This window comes from Lepisma saccharinum, chromosome 26 (assembly GCF_977018435.1).
Source record: "Lepisma saccharinum chromosome 26, izLepSacc3.1, whole genome shotgun sequence".
Taxonomy (NCBI): Eukaryota; Metazoa; Arthropoda; class Insecta; order Zygentoma; family Lepismatidae; genus Lepisma; species Lepisma saccharinum.
In genome coordinates this window covers 47,277,936-47,303,898 of record NC_139254.1, presented here as the reverse complement: position 1 = coordinate 47,303,898, position 25,963 = coordinate 47,277,936, and the positions used below count along the sequence as shown (strand labels likewise).

At 42.2% G+C, this 25,963-nt stretch overlaps 1 protein-coding gene across 2 annotated transcripts in view; it reads right to left on the bottom strand.

The window, feature by feature from the left end:
* LOC145979493 (alpha-tocopherol transfer protein-like) overlaps positions 1 to 25,963 on the bottom strand; it is a 73,531-nt gene that overhangs the window by 7,679 nt on the left and 39,889 nt on the right. For both annotated transcript variants that reach the window (XM_083112423.1, XM_083112424.1), the window contains exon 6: positions 14,314 to 14,422. In XM_083112423.1, the coding sequence (XP_082968549.1) occupies positions 14,314 to 14,422 (109 nt within the window). The remainder of the gene's footprint in view (positions 1 to 14,313; positions 14,423 to 25,963) is intronic.

Sequence of the window (25,963 nt, the reverse complement as noted above, 5' to 3'; positions counted from 1 at the left end):
TGTTTCGAGCCAGCGGAGCAGTGATAGTCACCACGTCGAGGTGTGTCGCAGGTGCTTGTCAATGTTCGACGGACGGGATCAACACAATTACCAACATGTTCGAGGCTCCAACATCGCTGCAGAGAAGCTTGCCAGCCACAAGATCTACTGCAATGCCAACGAGCCAGGTGTGGCAGTCTTGCCCAAACCTGGCACCGTGGAGCGTTTCCACACGCACGGTGCCATGGTAGAGCATCCCGCTATTATCATCGCGGATTTCGAGGCCTTCCTCAAACCCCTGTCCACTTGCGATCCCGACCCTGAAGTTTCTTCCACCACCCCTTACCAACTCCACGAGGCTTCGAGTTATGCATACGTTGTGGTGCGACGAGACCAGCACATTGCCCCCGAGCCCTACGTGTACCGTGGTCCCGACGCAGCCAAACACTTCCTCGAGAGGATGGTTGTCGAGGCCAACGAGATAGGGAAGGTACTGTTGGCCCCCAAGTCTATGCTCCCACTGCCCCCCGACGATCAGCGTAGACACGACGAGTCCATCGCTTGCCCTGTCTGCGTCAAGGAGTACACCGCCAACAACCGTAAAGTCCAACACCATGATCACTTTAACGGTAGGTATGTTGGTCCATGGTGCAACGGATGCAACCTCATGGCCCGGGACCCGCACTTCATCCCTGTGTTTTTTCACAATGGCTCGGGATACGACTTCCACCACCTCGTCAAGCATCTTGGGTACGACGACATGCGAATCAACGTCCTGGCGCAGAACGAGGAGCGTTACATTAGCTTGAGCAAGTGGGTGCGAATCTCAGAAACACACTCTACCGTCGAGCTTCGCTTCCTCGACTCCCTGAGGTTCCTCCCGGCCAGCCTCGATGCTCTCGCAGGGAAGCTTAGCGACGAGCAAATGCTCATTACCTCCGGAAACTTTCCGAACTTGGACGCCGGCCTCTTCAAGCGTAAGGGGGTCTATCCCTACGAATACATCACAGACCCTTCCAAGTTCGCAGAGACGTCGCTACCTCCTCGAGCAAACTTCTATAGCAAGCTGCGAGGCTCGAACATCACCGACGAGGAATATCACCACGCCCAGTCCATGTGGCGCGAGCTGGGCTGTCGAACTCTCGGGGACTACCACGACGCCTACCTCAGACTTGATGTGACGCTCCTCGCCGACGTGTTCCAGACGTTCCGTGCGACTGCGAAGACCATCTACCAGCTGGACCCAGCCTACTTCTACAGTCTCCCCGGACTGGCGTGGTCAGCCATGTTTCTGGTGACGAAGATCGAGCTGGAGCTTCTTTCGGACGTGAACATGGTGCTGTTTGTGGAACGTGCCGTGCGGGGTGGAATGGTGCAGGTGTCGCAGCGACACTCGCGCGCCAACAATCACCACATGTCCACCGGTTACGACCCCTCACAACCGTCCAGCTACATCATGTACACGGACGTCAATAACCTCTACGGACACTCCATGATGCAGCCACTCCCCTTTAGAGGCTTCGAGTGGGCTGACCCTTCCAACTTCGACATCGAAAGCTTCGACGATTCGGAACATGGGTTCTTCGCCGAGGTGGACCTTGAGTTCTCCGAGAAGCTGCAGGATTTGTTCTGCGATCTTCCCCCTGCACCCGAGCTCAAGTGTCCACCCGATTCCAACCAGAAGAAGTTCGTCATGGACTTCGAGTCCAAAGAGCGTTATGTCCTGCACTACCAAAACCTCCGGTGGTTGATGAAGCAAGGGGTTACCGTCCGCACAGTACATCGAGTTTTGATGTTCGAGCATTCTCCATGGTTGAAGCCATACATCGAGCTCAACACCGAACATCGCACAGTCGCCACTTCTGATTTCGATCGCGATTTCTTCAAGTTAATGAATAATGCGGTGTTTGGCAAAACTATGGAGAATGTACGGAATCGCATGGACATAAAATTGGTAACGAGGAAAGCACAATGTCGCAGGCTCGTAGCAAACCCGTTATTCAAATCGAGGACCATTTATAATGAGCAGCTTGCTCTGGTGCATATGAGGAAGAGTGAGGTGAGGCTCGACAAGCCAATTTATGTTGGTGCCTCAGTATTAGACCTGAGCAAGCTGCACATGTTCGAGACGTACTACGACATATTACGTCCACATTATAGCCACAACATCTCGCTTCTCTACACGGACACGGACAGCTTGGTGTACCACGTCCACTCAGCCGATGCATACAGGGATATAGTCACGGTACCAGCTTTGGTTAACCTCTTCGACACCTCGGGCTATCCCCAGCCGAACCAGTACGGCATCCTGCCCCGAAACAAAAAAGTGCCTGGCAAACTCAAAGACGAGAAGGACGGTGATGTAATTCTCGAGTTTGCAGGTCCTCGTGCCAAGGCCTATGCCATCAAAGCCGAGGGCAGTGTTACCAAGAAGGCCAAGGGTGTCGGCAGACAGGTGGTTCGGGAGCATCTCACATTCGAGGACTTTGTCGATTGCCTCAAGACCAGGTCGTCGGTTCTAAGAGAAGAACAGCGCATCCAGAGCGTCGACCATGTGTTGACCACAAACAAAGTTAGAAAAATTGCGCTGGATCCCAACGACGATAAGAGGTGCGTCCTCGAGTGTGGTATTCACACATTGCCGTGAGGGCACTATCGCTTAGCAGAAAGCAAAACCTGCAACATATGTCCATCTTCAACAGAAGATTCATAAAAACAAAACAAAACAAAAAAAAACAAAACACTTTGACTGTTATTACAAAAAAAAAAAAAGAAACTTTGACCGTATTCTTAAATAACCAGCATGCCTATGAATTTGTTCGGTTTCAAAAAACAGATCATTATGGAAACCATACCAGATCATGAAGTCTTACCTTCCGTGTTACCTAAACTCAACGGTCTGTTGATCATTCACCTCAACAGCATTTGGACGAAACTGAATGACGATGTGGGCAAGATGTTTTATGTTTTTAATAACAATTTACATTTCTACGAAATTCCGATCGACGGGAAACTTCAAATCACCGTAAATCCGGAAAACGCAGGCGAAATCAAAATTTCTACCGGCAAGAACATTTTTCGAATTAAGCACGACAAGATGCTTTCTAACATTACGTACGATGTGTCTGCAGGAGATTATCTTTACATGGAACTCCTCGGAGATTACGACAAACTTATTCCTCTCTTCGTAGAATTACGAATCGTCTATCCTATTATAAATAACCGTTAACCAAAAATGCCTAACGACATTTTCGGCAACACCAAGCGTGTAGACCACGCAGAAGAGATTCTCATGTTGGACATTCGAGTTAAGAAGTTGAGGACCGATTTGATTGCTTTGCAGGAAACCTTAAACAAAAGTTTAGAGTCGGAAATCGCTACGCTCCAAACGCAATGTCTCGACCCCATTCTGAAAATCGATTCCGAACTGAAGAAGCTGATAAAAAATTATGTCGACGTACCTTCTTACGACAACGTTCAAAATATACAGTTGAGCGTGGATTCGCTTCAAAATGATTTGGCCAAATTACAGCAATTTCAATCGAAAAATGAAGATTTGGAAAAATTGAAACTCGAAATCGAAGAACGAACTTCCGCAATAGAAAAGAATTTCTCTGAACTTCAAACCGTCGTGAACGATATTGATGTAGAACGCTTGCATGTCGTCGTTTCCAAATTACAAGAAGAATTCACCAGCACGTTGGAAGAAATTAAATCCAAGTTGCAGACTTTGGAAGATACAATGACGAACCTACCATCGTCGGACGAATTGCAGGTCATCGGTAAAAGCGTCGCGAACATAAAAATTCAATTGGAGGCGTATCGAGATTTCGAACACATTCAAACCACCATCGCTACGCTTCAGGCGTCCTTGGAATTGATCAACGAAGAAATTAAAAATATTCACGCTGAAGCGAGCGCGCTGACGAGCATTCAAGACACGTTGAGCACGGTTCAGCAGAACATCGAATATTTAGAAAATTTGAACGTTGAAACGAATCTTGCTCATTTTCATCACGTACTGGACAACATACAGGGTGACTTGGAATCGTTACGGAGGAGCGTGCCTTCGAGCGAAGATTTGGAAAAATTGAAAACGGCGGTGACGGCACTATCCGATTCGAGCGACATCAAAAGCTCATTGAGCGATCTCGAGAGTAGGGTGGCCAATCTCCCCACCTCCAAAGAATTGCACGCTTTGAAAAGAAACATATCTCGAATGCTGAAACGACTAGAAACGGAAACGGCGAACGTGGAACAGATTCGAGACGAAATTACTTGGCTGGTGTCGACGCTGCCCACTTCGCAGAGCGTCGCCGACCTTCACACGCAGTTTACAGAGATGCGAAGCATCGTGAACGATCTTACCGAGAAGAGCTCGAAATTGAATCAAGTCGAGAACCTTCAGAACATCGTCGTCAACATCAGAGATCAAGTCGGAGTGCTGGAATCCACGCAGGAATCGACGCTGGCCTCTTTCGGTGCCAAGTTGCAAGAACTCAACGAAAACTACAAGCAGTTGAACGTGGAAGTGAAAATCAAACCGTCGTTTTCTGCCGTAACGGATACCATAATCGAGCATTTGCTGCCCATCGAAAATAAACTCGGACATGCTCACAGTAATCTCCTCGGCGTCGACACTAAATTCGCTAAACTGCATTCTCTGCAAGCCATCGAAATCAACAGCGTACCCAATCAACAGAGAATCTCCACGTTCGTCGAAGGTAACAAACTGTACATGTTGCATCCTTATCATCCGTACTACAAGTTTCTCCTCGATGGCACGATTCAGATAAACGAATTTTCGTACTGGTCTCACGGTAGAAAGCTAGCGTTCCCACCATGACTTTGATATCGAATCGTGGTGTCCAGAAAGCAGGAAACATTCCTCTGGCACGTTGGAACGAAACGCGCAACATATATGAAATACACGAAGACGAAGATCTTACCGTTTTCGACGTGAGTGCCGGCGATAAGCTGATCATTCAAAACACGAGCGAAGTGCCACCCTCTTTGAATCCCATCACGCTTGTGCTTCTCTTGAAACGTAATCTCTAAAAAAAATTTCTAGGCAAGCCATCGTCGAAGAATTGCATAAACCTGCACGCCGTAACTACGAACGTTTGGCTGTGGTAACCAAGGGCATCGACGACCTCTGGCAAAGTGACCTCGTGGAGATGAGTAGCGGCAATTTGAAAAACGTACATAAATTGAACAAGGGCAACAAGTACCTTCTCACCGTCATAGACACGTTTTCGAAATTCGCATGGGCTCTACCTTTGAAGGCGAAAACGGGAACATGCGTCACGGAAGCATTCAAGACAATTTTTCACGAAAGCGGCGGCAGACAACCACGGTTTCTGCAAACAGACAAGGGGAAGGAATTTTACAACGCCGTATTCCAAAAGTTTATTCAAAAACACAAGATTCAACATTATTCGACCTTCAGTCACATCAAAGCCAGCATCGTGGAAAGATTCAATCGAACCTTGAAAACACACATGTGGAAACGATTCACGCTTCGGGGAAATTACAAATGGGTCGACATCCTGCCGGAACTCGTCGACACCTATAATGATACGGTACACAGAACAATAGGCATGAAGCCAGCCGACGTTACCAAGTCTGACGAGCAGCGTTTAATTTCTACAGTTTACTGTCCAAAGTACACACCCACGACAAAAAGAGCTAAATACAAAATTGGAGACCGGGTGAGGATTAGCAAATTCAAACGCACCTTCGAGAAGGGATTCACAAAAAATTGGAGCACAGAACTCTTTACGGTGGTTCGAGTTCTACCCGGAAACCGACACACGTATATAATAAAAGATAGTAGCGGCGAGATTTTGAAAGGAAGATTTTACGAAGAGGAACTCTCTAAAACGAAACACCCCGACACGTACCTCATCGAGAAAGTATTGCGTAGGAAAGGTGACAAACTGTTTGTCAAATGGCTGGAACTTCCGGAAAAGAGTTGGATCGACGCGAGCGAAGTGATCTTGTGAGTACGTGGAACGTGGTGAAGCGTCTACCGGATCCGGAAAGTCAAACGAGAAAAAAAAGAACGGCGAGTTGCTTCCCGACAGCATCCGCTGTCTGATCGTAGGTCCTTCGGGGTGTGGGAAAACGACACTGCTCGTGGACAATTTTCTCCTCGCACCGAATTGGTTAAATTGGAAGAACAGGCACCTGTACGTGTTCTCGAAAAGTTTGGAGCAATCCAAATACCAGCAACTGATGAAACTGTACGATGGTCTGGACATTGCAACGTTCGCCTCGGAAATAAAACCACTCGACGATTGTCGTGAAAATTCAGTCGTTGTGTTCGACGACGCCATCCTGGAAAATCAAAATGAAATTCGCAACTTTTTCACGCAAGGTCGTCACAAAGGAATGGATTGCTTCTACCTAGCTCAAACGTTTTCCAAAATTCCAAAACAGTTAGTGCGCGACAACGCTAATTTCATATGTTTGTTTCGTCAAGATCACACCAACCTCAAGCACGCGTACGATGACTACGTAGGCGGAGACATGAACTACAATCAATTTTCGGAACGTTGCTCTACTTGCTGGAACGGTGACGATTTCGGATTCGCTACGATCGACATGACGAGAAAACCCAACGACGGAAAATACAGAAACAAAATCAACGACTTTCTAAACGTTGCAACGTTGTGAGAAACGACGTGTATAAATAACGTCATGACGAAACGAAAAATCGAAGACGAAAATCTCAAGCTTCGCGATTACCTCGCGAAACGCTTCAAAGGTTGGAAATCCGAGAATCGCGGATTCTACGAAGAGAAGAAACGTCAGGATCAACCCGTGATCGATGCCATCAGCAGTCTAGGTAAAGAAATTAAAAGTGTCACGGAACAAAATAAAAATTTGATCAACGAACTCGTACCGCTCGCAGCTAAAAGTTACGCCGTACCCACGCCTATTTCGAGCATTCCTTCGACGCCGTTCGAACTGAAGGATGCACCGGCACGACGTCGAGCCATAGGCAGCACGTCGTCTTCGGATAAAATCGAGTTGGGACCTTTGGCACGAGACTACCTGAGCACGGGGAAATTCGACAAGGAAGAAGTGTTCGGATTGTATCCCAGCATGGAAACCAGCGAAGGCGGCGGTGTGGTGTGGAAGATTGGGAAATCGAAGGTGACCTTCGAAGGCAACGACATTAAAGTCAATTTAGGCGACAAGGATAGTTGGAACAGGTATCCGGGTACGGTGGGACTGTGGGTACTCGTCGCCAAAAAGCAGCCGAAAGATTACACCGACGAAGATTACCAAAGTTACAAGGAAATTCTGATCATGACGGATGCCTTGTACCAGAACAACGACGCCTCGCAGAATAGGGTGAAATCAAGCAGCGGCGAGAATTACAGGAATCTCATCAAACCGATTTGGAACCAGGTCAAAACAGGCAGCGGCGTCAAACGCTACAACACGTTACCCAAAGAATTCGTTTGGGTGGACGACGTGAGGAAGCTCGTGGACCGATTGTTGGTGATAGCCGGCGAAGAGAATGCAGGCAACCGTAATTTCTACAACGAGAAGGTTAGCATCGTGGACATGATCAGCACGAAACTTTCCAACTTCATCGTGAACGACGACAAGGGCATAGGTTACCTGATCAAAATCATCAACTCGCTGCCTCCGAAATTCTGGAACGTGGCCGAAGGAAAGGGACTCGTGAACGACATCATCAACAAGTTACCTTTTGAGATGCATTTACCTGGCTACCAGTACTGCGGACCGGGTACCAAACTCGAGAAAAGATTGGAGAGAGGAGACAAGGGTGTGAATCCGTTGGATGCCGCATGCAAAGATCACGACATCGCCTACAACACCACGCAGACGGATCTGGATGCACGTCACGAAGCAGACAGAAAGTTAGAGCACGCAGCTTTCGAAAGGTTCGTGAGCAGAGACGCTTCGTTGGGTGAACGGGTCGCCGCACTAGGCACCACCATCGCCATGAACACGAAACAAAAATTGGGGTGGGGTATATAAATAACATAGAGTAAAAAATAATAATAATAGCAACATGTCTCGCATAACTGATTTGCCGCACGAACTACTATCTAAAATATTCAAAAAGGTAGTTAACGGAGATGTTAATAAACTTGTGATCATAGCAAGAACAACGCCGGCATTTCGAATTCCGTGTGAAATAGTTCTCAAGGACCGTCTTCGGGAGATCAGTGGCCTGAGGTGCGGTGATCTCAACATTCTGCTTTTGGCTGCAGGGGAGAAATTAAACGATAGGTTAGATGAATTGCTCGAGGCAAGGCAGGGAAGAAGACGGTATACTGATGATTGGCGCAAGTCTAAGCAGGAGACGGAAGATATCATTACGCACATCATCGCGTTCTCCGAAGCACGAACTTTCTTCCCCTGTTAAAAAAATCTTCGATACAAATCGTGAAAAAAAAAAAAACTTGATATATAAATAACACACATCGTGAAAAAAAATAATCTTCGGTATATATAAATAACACACATCGTGAAAAAAACAATTAAATTTCTCTCTAACACTTTGAAATTTTTCTTTGATATGACGACTGAAAAAATAAGTGATCTCCAAGCATTAAAACAAATGCTAAATTTGTCAGTCGAGTATGTAAAAATTCAGGAATTGGAAGTCGACAAACCTTACACGATAACTTCCGGTTCAATCGTTTCTACCCAGTATGGTCCCAAGGTACGCCTGTTGCTCAACGCACAATACAGTCTATTTTTACCAGATCGATACGCTAACATGTTATGCGACGAGAAGCTATCTATTTTAATCGAGAACAAAACTCGAATCGTGTACAAGGGGACAAGGGAACTTCTTGGCAAGAAAACGAAGCACGTAATAGAATTTGTGTAACGACTGCGAGGCCTTGAAAATATATAAATAACATACCGTAAAAAAACTACACAAGAAAAAATCTCAGAATATATATATAAATAACATACCGTGAAAATAACACATAGAGCATCAACATGAAGCCCAAGGGTGTCGTGTACCAGATACCATATTCGAATCTAAAAAATCTAGGTACCCTCGATGGGTTACTCACCAAGAAACAACGCGAGAAGAAACGTTCTTGCTTGTCGAAAGGACACGGAATGAAATTGCTGCTCAGCACACCTCAATTGAAAAGATTGCAGCGTTCGCGGAAACAGCAAAAGATCGGAGGTTTCATATTCAGCATCCCGGCCATCCTGGCAGCATTGGGGGCCGTTGGAAGTTTGGCCGGCGGAAGTGCCGCCATCGCGAAAACCGTCATCGACTCGAAGAAGAACAAGGCGGAATTGGAAGAACAGAAACGTCACAACCTGGCCATGGAGAAGAAAAAGGGGAAGGGTGTGATGAAAAAGTTTAAAAAAAAGAAACAGAAGCACTCACCAACCGAGACATTGAATCTCTGATCGAACCGTTACAAATCAAACACTTCAGAGGAGTTTTCATGTCCGACTCGTTACCTTCAAGCGTCAAAAGAAGAGAATGCGGAGTAGTCAACTTGGACAATCAAAAAAATCCAGGCACGCATTGGATATGTTACCACAAAAACGATGACAATAACAAAGCATTCGTTTTCGATTCTTTCGGAGGTGTTCCACCTACAAATTTAGTCCATTATCTGAAAACGAACAAAACCTCTATATACTACAACGACGAACGCATTCAAGATTTCGGAGACGTGAACTGCGGTCATCTCTGCCTCTCCGTGCTCGCGTTTCTCTCTAAAATAAATAACCCTACGATCGAGGATTTCCAGAAAGCATTGTGGAACCTCAAACAGCATCACTAGGATGGGCGTGTTCCATCTCACGAGCGAATCTTCAATCTTGAAACTCACGCTGCACGACGACATCGTCTATCCTAAATCCGTGGCTCTGCGTGCATTCTACAGCATGTACCTCATACCCAATGTTACGCATCACAACAACAAAATTAGCGTCGGAAGCGAACACATCGTCGTCACGCCAGGACAATACAATCTTTCCACTTTGCTAGCTCAATTACCCAAAGGTACATACCTTTCTCAAAATTCGGTCACGCACAGAGTGGAAATCCTATCCGCGACGGAGACCGTGGACCTGGGCACCATGGGAGAACTTCTAGGTTTCGAGAACATCACCAAACTCGAAGCTGGCATCAAGCACGTAGCAACCAACATTCCTAAATTCTTGGCCATCGAGACTCTGAACGTACACTGTAACGTGGCCGAAGGCATGATCACGTAATCTTCGGACGGATTGTTAGGAAGTCACAAGCAGACGGGAATCATAGCCACGTTCAAACCAAGTTCCGAGTTCATGGAACCGATCATCTACACGCCCTCTTCGCCGATCTATTTTCCAGTATGTCGCAACCGCATAGACGACATAGAGTTGGTGGTGACGAACGAGAAAGGAGAGGTGGTGGATTTCGCAGGTGCCACTACGACGGCCATCGTGGAGATCAACATATAATAAATAACCATACATGTAAAATGGAGCAAATCGAAAGTTACGAATTGCAATATTTCCCTCCCAACCGTCGCACGTTCGCCAATCTGAACGAAGCGAACAGGGAGATCGAATACGACGTGGACGTAGGCGACGGGTTCATTCATCCTCACAGAGCGGACCTCTACCTTCAATTCGACGTGGTGAAGAAGGAAAGCGGAGATGCGTTTCCCGCAGCAGCAAACTTGATACTCGTGGACAACTTCGTGCCTCACCTGTTCTCGCAGGTGGAGGTGAGGAAACACAACACCGTCATCGACAGAATAGATTATCCAGGCATCACGTCGACGGCAGTGGGAACGTTGAAATTATCCAAAACGGACGCAGCGTACTACCAGGCCGGGGGATTCGAAGCCGGGACCAAAATATCGACGAAAAGTCACACGGTGCTCTTTCCCATGCGTCTGCTGCCTGGTTTCTTCTCGGACTACAAGGAGATCATGTGGAAGGGAGGACTGAGGATCACGTTTCGAAGAGCGGCCAACGACAACGACGCACTGATGCGATACGCTACTTTGGGTCCGGACGGCACCACGCCGATAGCCAACACTTTACCCGAAGCAGCCAAGTGCGTCATCCGGAGCATGGAATTGAGAATGCCGGTGGTGGAATACGAAACGAACTACGCCCTCAAGTACAAAGCAGAGATCTTGAAAAGTCCGCAGGTGCCGATTCACTTTCACGGTTACCAGTGCGTGCAGAAGATGGCGTCGGGAAGTCACATGGAATTCGACGTGACGACTCAATTCAACAACATACAGTTCGACATGCCAGATTTCGTCGTAGTGCTTTTTCAGACCGGGAGGGACAAGAATCAGGAAAAAGATTCCAGCAAGTTCGACGACTGCAAGATCAAGAACGTTTATCTGAAGAATGGACGCAACGAAGTGTTCCCGCGCGAGAATTACAACCTCGACGTGACCAAAAACGATTACCTCAAACTTTACGAAGCGTTCTCGGCTTACAAACGCGTGACCGAGGGAAGCGTGGACATGTACTACACGCCCAGCGAGTTCAAAGCACGGAGACCCATGACCGTCATCAACACATCTAAGAGAAAGAAGGTTGTGGTCAACGATCGAACCAACATCAAGGTCGTCTGCGAGTTCCACGATGCCTTGCCCGAGGATACCCTATGCAGTGTCATCCTGATTGCAGAGAAGTCCTTCGCCTACGACGTGAAGAACGAGAGGGTCACAGAGCAGTTTTAACAAGTTTTTAACATCTTTTCTTGCACAATAAGAAATTTTCTGCACTAGCACAATCAGTTACAATGGCACAATACGAATTTCACTAGTTCAGATCAGTTACAAATGTCAATTTCATTAGTTATCAGTTACAATATCTTTTTTGCACTATAGCACGAGACAATCAGAAAATTTGCACAAAAAAATTTGTTGTTGTTTTTACACGTGAAAATTAACAATAAAATTTCTTTTTTTATCGTTTCAGATGCTGTCGAAACATCAAAAACACATACACACACACTAGAAAAAAAAAGCATGCAACTTTATTTGTAACACACACATATTCATCAAGAAAATATTATAATAAACATAATTATTTTTATCTATATCTCACAATAAAACTCTATATCCAAAAATATCACAACATCAAATAACATTAGAGTCGTTAGTACACGTTGCATGCATTACGGAGGTCCTCTGTAGAGTTTCATGGAAGTTTGAGAAAAAAAATAAAACACGTGAAACTCTACAGAGGTGCGGTTGTAGATAACCGCAGCCGTTAGAAAACCTTTACTTTTTTGGCTGGGCACCACGCACCCTGGCGAGGTTATAGGGGCCAGGCATCCTAAAAAACAACAATTATTATTTTGTTTGTTTGTTTGCGTCACAATACATACGCGCGCGCGCGCGCGTGTGTGTGTGTGTGTGTGTGTGTGTGTGTGTGGCACATCGTTCCCCCGAGAGAGAGAGGTTTACAAAAGTCGCGATATACAAACATTGCCGGAGTTGGAAAATTACGATATGGCGCATTCGCTCATTACTGTTCCCAGCTATAAGTTTTTCTCTCTCTCTAGCCCTTGCCAACTAGAAAAAAGGTGTAGGTAGGAGTTGGTAACACTGCGAGAAAATAGAGATCATGCCTTACAAGAAAAAAAACCATTAAGGCAATTTTTATTTGATGACATTGAACCCGTGTAGTGTTCCCATCCATCCATCTCTCTCTTTTACGGCAGTGCCGGCTCTCCTTGTTTAGTATATGTAGGTTGGCAAAAATTGCTTTATGCACTGTAAAGCAAACCTCAAGCAAAGTTGCCAGCTCCTTGCTTTAGGTTAGGTTAGACAAAAAAAGCTGTAGGTAGGCTGTCGGCTGTTTAACTCTTCCCTCTCTCTCTCTCTCCTCTCTCTTTTTTTTTGTAAAAAGCCATGGCAAAAGTACCAGTAGGTTGGCAACCTTGCTTTATGCACTGTAAGGCAAGCCTCAAGCAAGGTTGCCAGCTCCTTGCTTTAGGTTAGGTTAGGTTAGGTTAGGTTAGGTTAGGTTAGGGTGGGTTAGGTTAGGTTAGGTTAGGTTAGGTTAGGTTAGGTTAGGTTAGGGTGGGTTAGGTTAGGTTAGGTTAGGTTAGGTTAGGTTAGGGTGGGTGTTGGCAGCTGTCGGTTGTTTAACTCTTCTCTCTCTCTCTCTCTCTCTCTCCTCTCTCTTTTTTTTGTAAAAAGCCATGGCAAAAGTACCTGTAGGTTGGCAACCTTGCTTTATGCACTGTAAGGCAAGCCTCAAGCAAGGTTGCCAGCTCCTTGCTTTAGGTTAGGTTAGACAAAAAAAAACCTTGGTGATTTTTTTCGAGTAAAATATTGGCAACACTGCGAGAAAATAGAGCTTATGCCTTACAAGAACAAACTATTAAGAAGCCTCAAGCAAGATTGCCAGCTCCTTGCTTTAGGTTAGGTTAGACCAAGAAAAAAAAGCTGTAGGTAGGCTGTCGGTTGTTTAACTCTTCCCTCTCTCTCTCTCTATCCTCTCTCTTTTTTGTAAAAAGCCATGGCAAAAGCACCAGTAGGTTGGCAGCCTTGCTTTATGCACTGTAAGGCAAGCCTCAAGCAAGGTTGCTAGCTCCTTGCTTTAGGTTAGTTTAGGCCAAGAAAAAAAAAACCTTGGTGATTTTTTCGAGTAAGGTGTTGACAACACTGCGAGAAATAGGTTGCCAGCTCCTTGCTTTAGGTTAGGTTAGACCAAAAACCTTGGTGATTTTTTCGAGTAAGGAGCTGGCAACACTGCGCCATCAAATGGAGCTCATGCCTTACGAGAGAAATCCATTAAGGCGAGCCTCACTTCAGCTCCTCACTTGAGGTTGCTCAACCGGGTTGATTGGACTACTCCTCTTCTTCTCGGGTAAGCCAGGATTAAACATTGTTGTAAACACAATCGAGATAAGAACAGCCAACAAATGGGAAATATCCGGATAGAGTACATCCAGTTCATGATTCTCTGTAGCGGATACATTGGTCAACATGAGAATGTACGTGAAATAAATACAATGAAATTGCATAATTTGAAGCATATTACTCAAACTTTATACACGTGATGTAAATAATGTAAATTCTGTAGCGCGACAGACCATTGAGGGTGAAGACCTACCATGCAACAATGTCAGCCAAAGCTAAGGTCATGTAACAGTCAAGTCAAGGCCACCCCGCTAACCTACAGTGTTGCCAATGAGCAACAATTTGTCACTATTTGAGGAGAGACTTATTATACAGGGTATAGAAATAAAGTAACTCGCACCATTGATATTGGCTAATTATCCAAACTTTATTATTTTACGCTTAACCGTATTACATCTACTGCAGTATGCAAACTTACCATGGACTTCGAACAGAGTTCCAGCAGATCCTCCATATTCAAAAGGGAGCATTTTCTTAGGCACCACTTCATGGAGTGGTTCGAAATTTTTCTCCGACAAAAATACAAACTGCAAAATAAAATGAAAACATTTCAGTGGGATTTAACAACCATTGTCGGTTGTGCGGGGAAGTTCACACTACTTTTCGTGACAAAAAATATTGAGCCCTCTGTTTACGTGCTTGTAACATTTTACTCAGTACGAGGAAAAATTCCAAATATACCTCCTTGGAAAGCTTCACGTATCTATTTTTAAATAAGAATCTTAAAAGTATTATTCATTGCATTTTCTTATTATATGGAAGAACTCACTTAAAAGTGTAGTTTCTCTTCCATTTTGCAAGAACGGGTAACTTTAGATCATACAGTTCATAGTCAACTCTTGATGTAATACTGTGAGTTTTGTACTTGACGACGGCTTATTGTTGCACCTCTTGCACCTCTGTGGAAAAAGTGAAAAGCAAATCTTCACTAGATACTTCAAAAATTGATAATTTAGGGAAACTTGCAATCTTGAAATGCATTATTGGAAGTTCAATAAAATTGTAAAAATACGTTTATGTAACACAATTAATCCAATCCCATAAGTTTAACGTGTGTATCTCAAGTATGGCCACAGATGTATATTATTATTTGCCACTCCTGATATGATAATCGCGCGGATGACGTATTACAAGATGCGGCCAATCTCAGACTCCACGGGCAGCAGGTGACTTCCACAGTGTTGCCACCTCATAAGGTCTGCGGGAATACTAAAAGTTCGTTCCGTTCCAAAGCATTGTGGCAGTGTATAATAAAGAATGAAGAATTTGTCATATTATGAATGAAATATATTTTCGTTGCATACTGTACTTTTGTTTTTTACATTTTCCAGCTTTTATCCAATCCTTATACAAACGTCATTTTCTACGTATCATTTTTATGTCGCTTCCTTAAACAGAGTAAGTGCAACGATGAGCATGATTTGATTAAGGCTATGAAGATCTTAACAAATATTCGAACCCGTAACTTCCGGTTTCGCATTCTCCTATGTATAAAAAAACGTTCCTGCGACGTACAGCAAATTCTTAACAAAGAAAAACAGGAAAGAAAAATTGCACGTAAGGGCTGTTATAGATGTGTGAGAGATCAGGTAATAATTCATAGTAGGAACACAGGAGTGATAAAATAAAATTTGCAATGGTCAATTACAGCATCTCAACTATGCTTCTCTGTGCGCAACAATTCACTGAGTAACCAAAACTTTCGGCTCGCTTTCCGTGTCAAAGCTGCTGGCTGGACGCAGAGTTTGAAGGGCGGGCAACGGCGTGTAGCAACAAAGCGCACTTGCCCTTAGCAACGGTAAGGAAAACGCGCGAGCCCGTTGTCAGGAAAAACAATCGTGTTGGTTGTTCTCAGTTTGTACAATGTGAAAGATAAGATATGGAAATTTGATTTTCTTTTCAATCCTCATCATTTGCATTTGCTTTGCATCGCCATTGGGCTGACCATTACCGAGATCTCAACACTTATTAAACATTAATTGTGGCTGTTCCACAGATAATAGCAACATTACTTGTGCCTGAGATATTTCCACATAAACAAGGTTCAATCACAAGAACTACCATATATTTACGACAAACTTACAAGAAGCTACACACAACTGAATTCGACTTATGTAAAAAACACATGAGAAAACTACACCTTTACTAACTCTTTTGTCTGAATAAAGGAACAGACAGAGGTAAAATCACTTTGTACTGCTTTTGTCTAAAAGCAGACACTTCTGGCTCTCCAATTAGGTATATTTGACTTTTTCCTCCCACGGAGAAAATTTTGCAAGAACATCAACAAAGGACGCTGTGAGGCAACCACCAGTTTAGTATTTCTTTTTCAATAATAATATACATATTATTCTTTTTGTATGTTTTTCGTGTGTAGTTTGCGCTCTTCTCTGGAGTATAAGTGATCCAGTCAAGGAGGACACTTGCGAGAAGGTGCGGGTAGAAATTTTGTATTTGAATTATATATTTTTTCTTGGGTTTATATTAAATATTTAATCTATTCCCATTCTCCTGGGGTATTCGGGTTATAGTTAAGGATTAATTGAGGTCCAGTACTATCAGTGTACCCTCATATACGGTTCATGGCAAATACAACGAAACTAGCATTTTGATTTTCATCCTTTCAGATTTAAAACTGTGTTACTAATCTATTGTTTCCTTCTTTTGATTTTTTCTGCATCTCACGTGGATTCGCCCCACGTTGGGCGCCATGTGATTCACAACGGGGAGAGTCGAAAGGGATGGCATGAAACTCTTATGAAAGTTTACGTAGGTGTTAACCCTTTCCCCACATCGCCGCCGTGAGCACTATAACTTGTTCATAAAAACAACCAGTACAATAATATTTATACAAATATTGAATTTATTATTTCTGCGTTGTTATAAAAGATGATTAAATGATTGTGATAGGTTATATACTTTTGCTTCTTGTTGTATTTACAGTTCCGTCTTGGTTATTAAAGGCCTCTACTATTTGTTTTACTTATCCCATGCACACACACATTAACTAAGTCCCGGCGCCTTCCGTTGGGGCCCTTATTCACTGCACTCTCACCTGCATATTCCTTCTAGCCTAGTCCAGTCCTCTTCTTTGACACACTTTCCTTCGGCGGCTTCTTTCTTCCGAATTTATACATATTTCACTCCTTTTCTGGTCTTTAGTTCAATTTTACACATGAAGAAAAATTCTTATCCACACTATTTGCACAATGCACACTCGCACACTCTCTACAGGCTGTTTTACTTTGTCCTTCTACTCCGCCATACTATTTCTTTGTTGTGTCGGTTAGTAGCCTCTCTCCTCGAAGAGAAAAAAAAACAAAAAAAATTCCCCCTTCTCCCTCCTGGGGTGGTTCGTGGACTGACCGGCAGAGGGGGTGTCCAACAAGAGTCCTTTTTGGTCAGTCACACGAGGTGCTGCCCTCTTGCGTATGTTACACTACATGTTGAAATTCCACATCTAGCTGCCCGTAATCTTTCATGGACCGTATATGAGGGTACACTGATAGTACTGGACCTCAATTAATCCCTAAATATAACCCGAATACCCCAGGAGAATAGGAATAAATTAAATATTAATATAAACCCAAGAAAAAAATATAATTAAAATTCAAAATTTCTACACGCACCTCCTCGTCAGAGTCCTCCTTGAGTGGATCACTTATACTCCAGAGAAGAGCGCAAACTACACACGAAACACATACAAAAAAAATATATGTATATTGTTCTTGAAAAAGAAATACTAAACTGGTGGTTGCCTCACAGACGCAATACTTTTGTCACGGATAATAGATATTTTGTATGTGTTCACATGTGTTTGTGTGTCTTTATGAGGCATCTGTCAGTTGGATTCAGCAAAATATTGCAGAAAGTGGCATTAACAAAAGTCATGCAGGCGCCATTTCGTGTTGGTGCAACTCTCGGGTGGGAAGGTGGGTCACCTGATGCTACTAGAATTATGGAGAAATAAGTGACAAATCGATTTTTTTTAAAGAAAATATTTTGCTACCATAAATTTTGGTTGGGTAATTTTTTTCAGTTTGTTACATTAATGAAACGGAATTATATTACTGTACGTATAATATCAAATATCGGAAAAATATTTTAGAGGAGTGCAGAGCTATAAAATACCTCTAACAAATAAAAGCAAACCATGCTTCAAATGACCTACCGATGGCTGCAACAAATTAGAACATGGGAGAGGCGTCAATTTTGAAGAAGTAAAAATTTGATCGATTGGATGAGGTTGTATTGTAAACAACAAAAGATAAAACTCTCCAACAATGCTAGCAACAAGGTTTAGTGACAAAGTAAGTTTGTACGTATATATTTTTCCAAGAGTCCTTAGATCAGTTGTCAACTATACACTGTTGTAAGATTGGAGGCGTCATGCCTTAGAGACATTTTAATTTTTTTTCTGACACCTAGATATCATGAAGCACTACTGTATTCAGGAATTTTTCGGGAAGGGCTGGAACTGTAAAGGTGGCTACTTCACAGCTGCTTTTTGGGGAGGGCTGCATACACAATAAAATATTTTGTATCTTTAGAACTGTCCATTTTTAAAAAAATGGCAATCGAACGTTATTTAAAGGAGTGGGTTATCATTTACCACTATTTTCTTTTTTTACCGCCAGTTCTTCACTGCTTGAATTTGAAAATGTTAACTTTCTCAAAATTTCGGAGAATGCTGTAGTCCCATCAGCAACCCTTCTGCGTACGCCAGTGGTTAGAAGGATGCATTCATAACTCTTTATCGGTTAAACACATTCAAAACCTACATAACTGCATATCTCCTTAAATTCTAGCGCAATTACATATGTCCAGACACCCACCATCCATTTAAAATTTTCGAGTAGAATTCAATATGGCGGCTAACAATATGGCGGACCTCCGATTGGTACACACAACTATGGTTTCCTCTGGCCATATCCTGTTTCAGTTATGATCAATTCTACCGAGCATAACTTCTTCACGTTTTATAAGAGGTATTAAGGGACTTGTGATTCACGCTATAAATTTGAAAGCAGCGCACTGACACGATTGGAAACCTATGTAACGGATTTTCTGAATCAGAGTTAGTGCTTGAAGAGGAAACATTTTACAGGCAAATTTTAGAGTTTAAATACAGTGTACAGTGTAATTTATATTCGCGATCTACAGATATTTCTCTGCAGCACATTGCTTATCACTTATATATAATGCTTATCACTTATATATAATGCTTATCACTTATATATAACTAAGACCATCAAGTTTGACATTTTTCTGAGAATTGCTCGTATTTTCGTGATAGTATGCAGACCGACTTGCGCTATCTTGAGGTTGCGAACTAACTTTAGAATTCGTCTCTCCAAAAACTGTAGAAACACAAACCCACAGCCATTATGCGACATTACTTTCCATTTTCTTCGTTTTACTGTGTCCTTATTTCGTATCGGTATTCACATATTAGGAAGAGTCACTATAATGCTCACGCTTTTAAAAAAATGTCCATGGCAATGCTGAATCTACAAATTTCAGGCTCTTCAAAAAATATTACTAGAGGCTTCTTCCATGTAAAATACACGGTATTTGTGAAAGGCCATGTCAAGGTTTTTGCTGTTATTCAGTTTCTTCAATGTATATGTGTGTGTGTGATTTAATGTTTGTGAGCGTCGCTTTACTGCCACTTTTGGCTAATCGCGACGATGAGAATGATGATGGGTAGCAACTGAGGAAGGAACATTCAAATAGAACACTCATGCCCGCCCGGATTCAAAGCAGGTACCCCCGTCGTAGAACGTCATGCTAACCACTCCGCCACGGAGGTCTGTATATAGACGGCTACAGAATTGTATTGTACTTTTCATACAGAATTTTTGCCCGACCCTGTGGCCCAGTGGTTAGCACATCGCGCTGCGACGCCAAGGGTCCCGGATTCGAATCCCGGTCGGGCTTGGTTGTTTGTGAATGTCTATTCATCAATTTCATCATTTCATCACTCATCCACATCTTCGCAAATTAGCCAAGAGGCACAAAACGCGAAGTAAAATAAACTAAATCAATCAATCAATCATACAGAAGTTTTGCAGAATCATGTGCAGAAGAGGAAACGTTTTGATCAAACACTTTCGAGATTTGTTTAAAGACATAATAATTCAGCTCATAATGATAGACCAATAACTGTTTCACAACATTTCTGTAATTGGTCTGCCTTTGCTACCAGTTTGTCTGCTTTGGGTTCGGTATGCAGTAGTGTTTAGATAAGCAAATCGGGTTTGAGGAACCCAAAAGTATGTAGGGTAATTTCGTCCTATCCACGGAATTCTGTGTAAAAAGACCCTCTTTACCTCTTAACTCATGTCTACGTACAGGAGAATCACACAACAGATCTAGGGCAGGAACACTTGGGGTTACAAGGGAATGAATATTATTAGTTGTATTTGCTATAATACCAGCGCCGGAAAGTATGAACCCCCCTCAAGCAGATTTGGCTACACTTAAAACAAGCTCAACATGCCCATATGAGCTTTTTGCTCAAGTGTGGAATCTTGTCTAATCCAAGATTTTTGTAAAAAATGCCCTCGGGAATTTCTCGGAAAGTATGAACCCCCTCAGATTGATTTGTCTATACTTATAAAAGGCACTTCTGTGAGATTGTTGTCCATAAATTTGTTAAAAATTTGATATTTTTTGGCCACACTTAAAACTAGGCCACCCACACCCATACACACCCACCTATACACACCTACACCCACCCACACCCACCCACACATATTTACTTCCGGTCCACTTCCGGTCTACTTCCGGTCTACTTCCGGTCTACTTCCGGTCCACTTCCGGTCTACTTCCGGTCCACTTCCGGTCTACTTCCGGTCCACTTCCGGTCTACTTCCGGTCTACTTCCGGTTTAAGTTCAATTGGACACCAGGCCCATATTGCATATCTAGTACTAAGACAATGCAATATGCAGAGACCCTCTAGAATTGCTCCGTGACTCTCTTATTTCTTACATCATAAACATATGATTTTTCCCCTATGAGAATAACACTACAAATGGTGTCATCAGGTAAAGCCTCATGGAATTCACAGATAATTTTAATGTTTGTCCTGTCATTCACCACAACTTGTTTTCTTTTTGAAGTGTTGATTACAAACATGGGTCTCTGTGTTTTGAATTCATCTGGTGTGTAATACATGTCAGTATTGCCAGTAGTGACCCTTTTGTATGATGAAAATGCCTCATATAATTTGAGGAAATCATCCTTGGACATGTCTAAATTGTAATTTTCCCTAGGAAAGACCTCATTTCTGCCATTTTTAAGATATATGTTCTTGATGTTGCAGTTATCAAATCTACTTGAATTTTTTTCCTGATTGTTGTGTCTTCCAGTCTGAAACAGTACCACCACAAAATCCGGCATGTCATATTGAATACTGGAGAATGAATTTGTAGCATCAAACGCATAATAAGAACCAGTTGCGGGCTTCTGTACACATTGATATGTATAAAATTGCAGATGAATCTGTGGATTTTTTATTATATTTGCTTTGTATTTAAGAGCATAACTGGCCTCATATTCAACAACAGGGATTCTTAACTCCATAGTCTGAATAATGCATTTGCCCTCATCAGGTAGGGTATTAGGCAGAGCTTCTCCTGTAGAGTTTAATGTGCTGTACCTCATCAGAGCATTATTATCATTGGCAGCTCTTCTAAATGTAATTCTTAAACCACCCTTCTACATAATATCTTTGTAATCTGAGAAGAATCCTGGCAACAGGCGCATGGGGAACAGCACAGTGTGGTTCTTAGATAATATCTTATCACCAGCCTCAAATCCACCTATTTTGTAGTAAGAAGCCTCGGTTTTGGATAATTTTAGTGTGGCCAAAGCTGTGGAGGTAATGCCGGGATAATCCACTCTGTTTATAACAACGCCATGCTTTCTGATCTCAATTTCAGAGAACAGATGTGGCACAAAATTGTCCACCAATCTTATATTTGAATTTGCAGGATAATCTGTACCATCGAGCTTTACAACATCAAATTTGATGTATAGATCTGCTCTGTGGGGGTGTATAAAGCCATCCCCTACATCAAGATCAACCTCAATCTCTGTGTTGGGTTGATTTAAATTTGCAAATGTCCTCCTGTTTGGGGGGAATGATTGTAGCTCATAACTCTCAATATTTTCCATTGTATGTATTTTTATTTAAATGTTAATCTCTATGATTGCAGTTGTTGTGGCTCCAGCAAAATCAACTAATTCTTCTTTTTCATTAGTGACCATCAATTCAATATAATCTATTCTATTATGGCACACAGGAAAATATAATGTTGGGGATGGATTGTAGATGATTGGCTCCATAAATTCAGAACTAGGTTTAAATGTTGCAATGATGCCAGTTTGTTTGTGAGTGCCTATGCCATTTGATTTGGTGATCATACCCTCAGCCACATTACAGTGAATATTCAGAGTCTCTATGGCTAAGAATTTGGGTATATTCATAGCAGTGTGTTTGATGGCTGGTTCAAGTTTTGTGTTGTTCTCAAATCCTAACAGCTCTCCTATAGTACCCAGATCCACTGTTTCTGTAGCAGATACAATCTCTACTCTGTGAGTGACAGAATTTTGACTTAACACTACACCTCTGGGTAATTGAGCATTTAGAGTGGACAGATTATATTGCCCTGGAGTGATGACAATTTTTTGATCCCCTACTGCAATTTTGTTGTTGTGGTGTGTAATATTAGGGATCAAGTACATGCCGTAAAATGCTCTGAGAGCTATTGTTTTGGGATACACTATATCATCATGCAATTTGAGTTTCAATATTGAATTTTGGCTGGTGAGATGGAATACCCCCATGATGTTTTAAATACCACAAGGCTTTTTGAAAATTTTCAATTGATGGTTTATTTATTTGAGACAGATATCTGAGAACAGATAAACACAAATGTCCGCAATTAACATCTTTGAAATTTTGAACACGGGCATTATTGTAATAAAGATTAGTTGATTTTAGATATTTTACTAAATTTTCAGGTGGAACACCTCCAAATGAATCAAACACAAATGCCTCATTTTTTAAATATTTAAGATAACAGATCCAGTGAGTGCCCTGATTTTTGTACTTATCCAAATTAACAATGCCACACTCTTTGTTGAGTGGTTGTTCTGGCAAAGAATCAGACATGTACACACCTCTAAAATTTTTGATGCCCAGTGGCTTGATTAAAGCTTCAATATCTTGGTTTGTAAGCGGCTCTTGCTTTTTTTAAACTTATTCATGGCTCTCTTAACACCTTTGCCTTTTTTCTCCATGGCCAGGTTATGGCGCCTCTGCTCATCTAATTCTGCCCTATTTTTCTTGGCATCTATCACTGTTTTTGCTATGGCAGCTGATCCCCCAGCCAAGCTCCCAACAGCCCCAAGTGCTGCTAAGATGGCCGGGATGGTAAATATAAATCCCCCTACATGTGATTTTTTTCTTGATTGCTGTAATTTTTTTAATTGGGGGTACTAAGCAACAATTTCATACCATGTCCCTTTGCAATACAAGAATTTTTTTTCTTGCGCTGATTTTTGGTCAAAAGGCTATCAATAGGCCCAAGAGATTTAAGACCTGCATAAGGTATTTGATACATAACACCCTTGGCCCTCATTGTAGGTTTATTATATATATATTTACAACCCCCACCCCAGTTTTTGTTTGGTGTTCATAGCTATGGTGGTTCCCAATGCTGCTATTTTTTCACTTAAAGAAGCATCTTTGTTTACAAATCTACCAAATGCAGCCTCTTCTAATTTCTTGTCTGCAACATGTCTCTTGTCAAGATCAGAATGTGTGTTGTATGCTATGTCATGGTCTCTACAAGCAGCATCTAGGGGATTTACACCAGGATCCCCTCTGCTTAATCTATGGTCCAATTTTGTGCCTGGACCACAATACTGATAGCCTGGAATATGTAGTTCAAATGGCAGCTTGTTTATAATGTCATTAACCAGACCCCGACCCTCAGAAATATTCCAAAATTTAGGTGGTAGAGTATTAATAATTTTTATAAGGTATCCAATCCCCTTAGTGTCATTCACTATAAAATTAGACAATTTTGTGCTTATCATGTCCATAATTCCAACCTTTTCATTGTAAAAATTGTGGTTCCCAGCATTTTCCTCCCCAGCTATCACCAATAACCTATCTACAAGTTTCCTGACATCATCAACCCACACAAATTCTTTAGGCAGGGTGTTGTATTGTTTGATTCCACTGCCAGTCTTGATCTGTGACCATATGGGCTTAATTAAATTATTGTATTTTGCTCCACTGCTAGACTTGACTCTTTTTTGTGTGGGATCATTGTTCTGGTATAGAGCATCTGATTTTATTAATATTTCTTTGTAATATTCATAATCTTGATCTGTATAGCTGCCAGGCCTTTTCCTAGTCATCAGTTCCCACAATCCAGTTGTTCCGGGGTACATAACAAAAGCACCCTTTTGTCCAAGATGAGATTCTGAATAAACAATTATATCATCTCCCATAAATGTTACTCTGAAATTGCCAATTCTATGTATGATGCTACCATCAAGCTCTGTGTCAGCATATAAGCCAGACACCTCATCTTTGTTGTCTTTAGGTGTGGTTAAATATTTTTGTGCAAGAAGACCCAATTCAATAGGATCCTGAGTAGCTTCAATTCTTCTAGGAGCAATAGGACTAGGTGTATGAATACTAGAAAGTGGGGTGAATGGATAATCTAATATGTTCCTTGCAGCTACAGGTACAAGCTCTGTGATCAAATTTTGATTTTGCTCTGTAACAGTTTTGATATTCTTACCTAATTCACCAATAGCATCAATTATAGGCTGTTCTGCTTGTTTGTGTTTTTCATAAATTCCCCGGTTCTCTGATTTCCATCCCTTAAATCTTTTTACAAGATAATCTCTTAACTTAAGATCATCAATAATTGGCCTTTTCATGTTTATTTATTTATATTTCAATGTCTAGAAAATTGTTGATTTTATTTCTGTATTTGCCGCTATTGGGTTTTCTTGTCATATCAATTGTGACAAACCCATAACTGTCCTGGTTCCAGCACCTGCTGCAAAATTTACAAAAATCATTGTAGCTCAAGTCCCCACCTACATATTCATCATGTATGTGTTTGAGGTTGGTATGATATTGATGAAACACACATATAAAATTGCTGTTGTCTCGGATCAGCTGCTTCGGTATTTTAGAAAAAGTCTGTGCCAGGTAGAAGCAATCAATGTTTTCGTGCCGGCCCTGTGTAAAGAAATTTCTAACCTTGTTTTGATTATCCAATATAATGTCATCAAACACAACAACAGAATTATCGAGACATTCATGGAGTGGCTTAACATCTGGTTCAAAAGTGGCTATATCCAATCCATCATATAGCTTGATCAGCTGCTGATATTTTAATTGTTCCAAGCTCTTAGAGAAGACATACAAGTGCCTGTTTTTCCACTCTAACCAGTTGGGTGCCAATAAAAAATTATCAGTCATTAGTGTAGTTTTACCACAAGCTGATGGCCCAACAATAAGACATCTAATATTTTCAGGTAGCAATTTGCCATTTCTCTTAATCAGCTGTTCAGGTTCTGGCAGCCTTTTTATAACATCCCAGGTGCTCATATTATTATTTTGTTTGCATCGATCCAGCTGTGTTCTGGAAGTCCTAGCCATTTGACAAGTAACTTGTTGCCTTTTCTGCGGATGATTTTTTCTATGAGATATGTGTCAGGCTGTGAGTTTTGCTGAGTTCTAGAATCTGCCTTTGAGAATTTCTCCTCGGTGGTCTTTTATTATATATGTGTTAAGGGTCCCAGGTTTAATTTGAACCACTGTAAATAATTCAGTGCTCCAGTTTCTTGTAAAGCCTCTTTTGAATAAGTGCTTATATTTGCTGATTCTTACTTGATCACCCACCTTGTATTTGGCCTTTCTTGTTGTTGGCTGGTATCTAGGATAATAAACAGTCCTGATCAATTTTTGCTCATCAGATGAAGTTACTTCAGAGGGTTTCATGTTGATTGTGGAATGGATAGAATTGT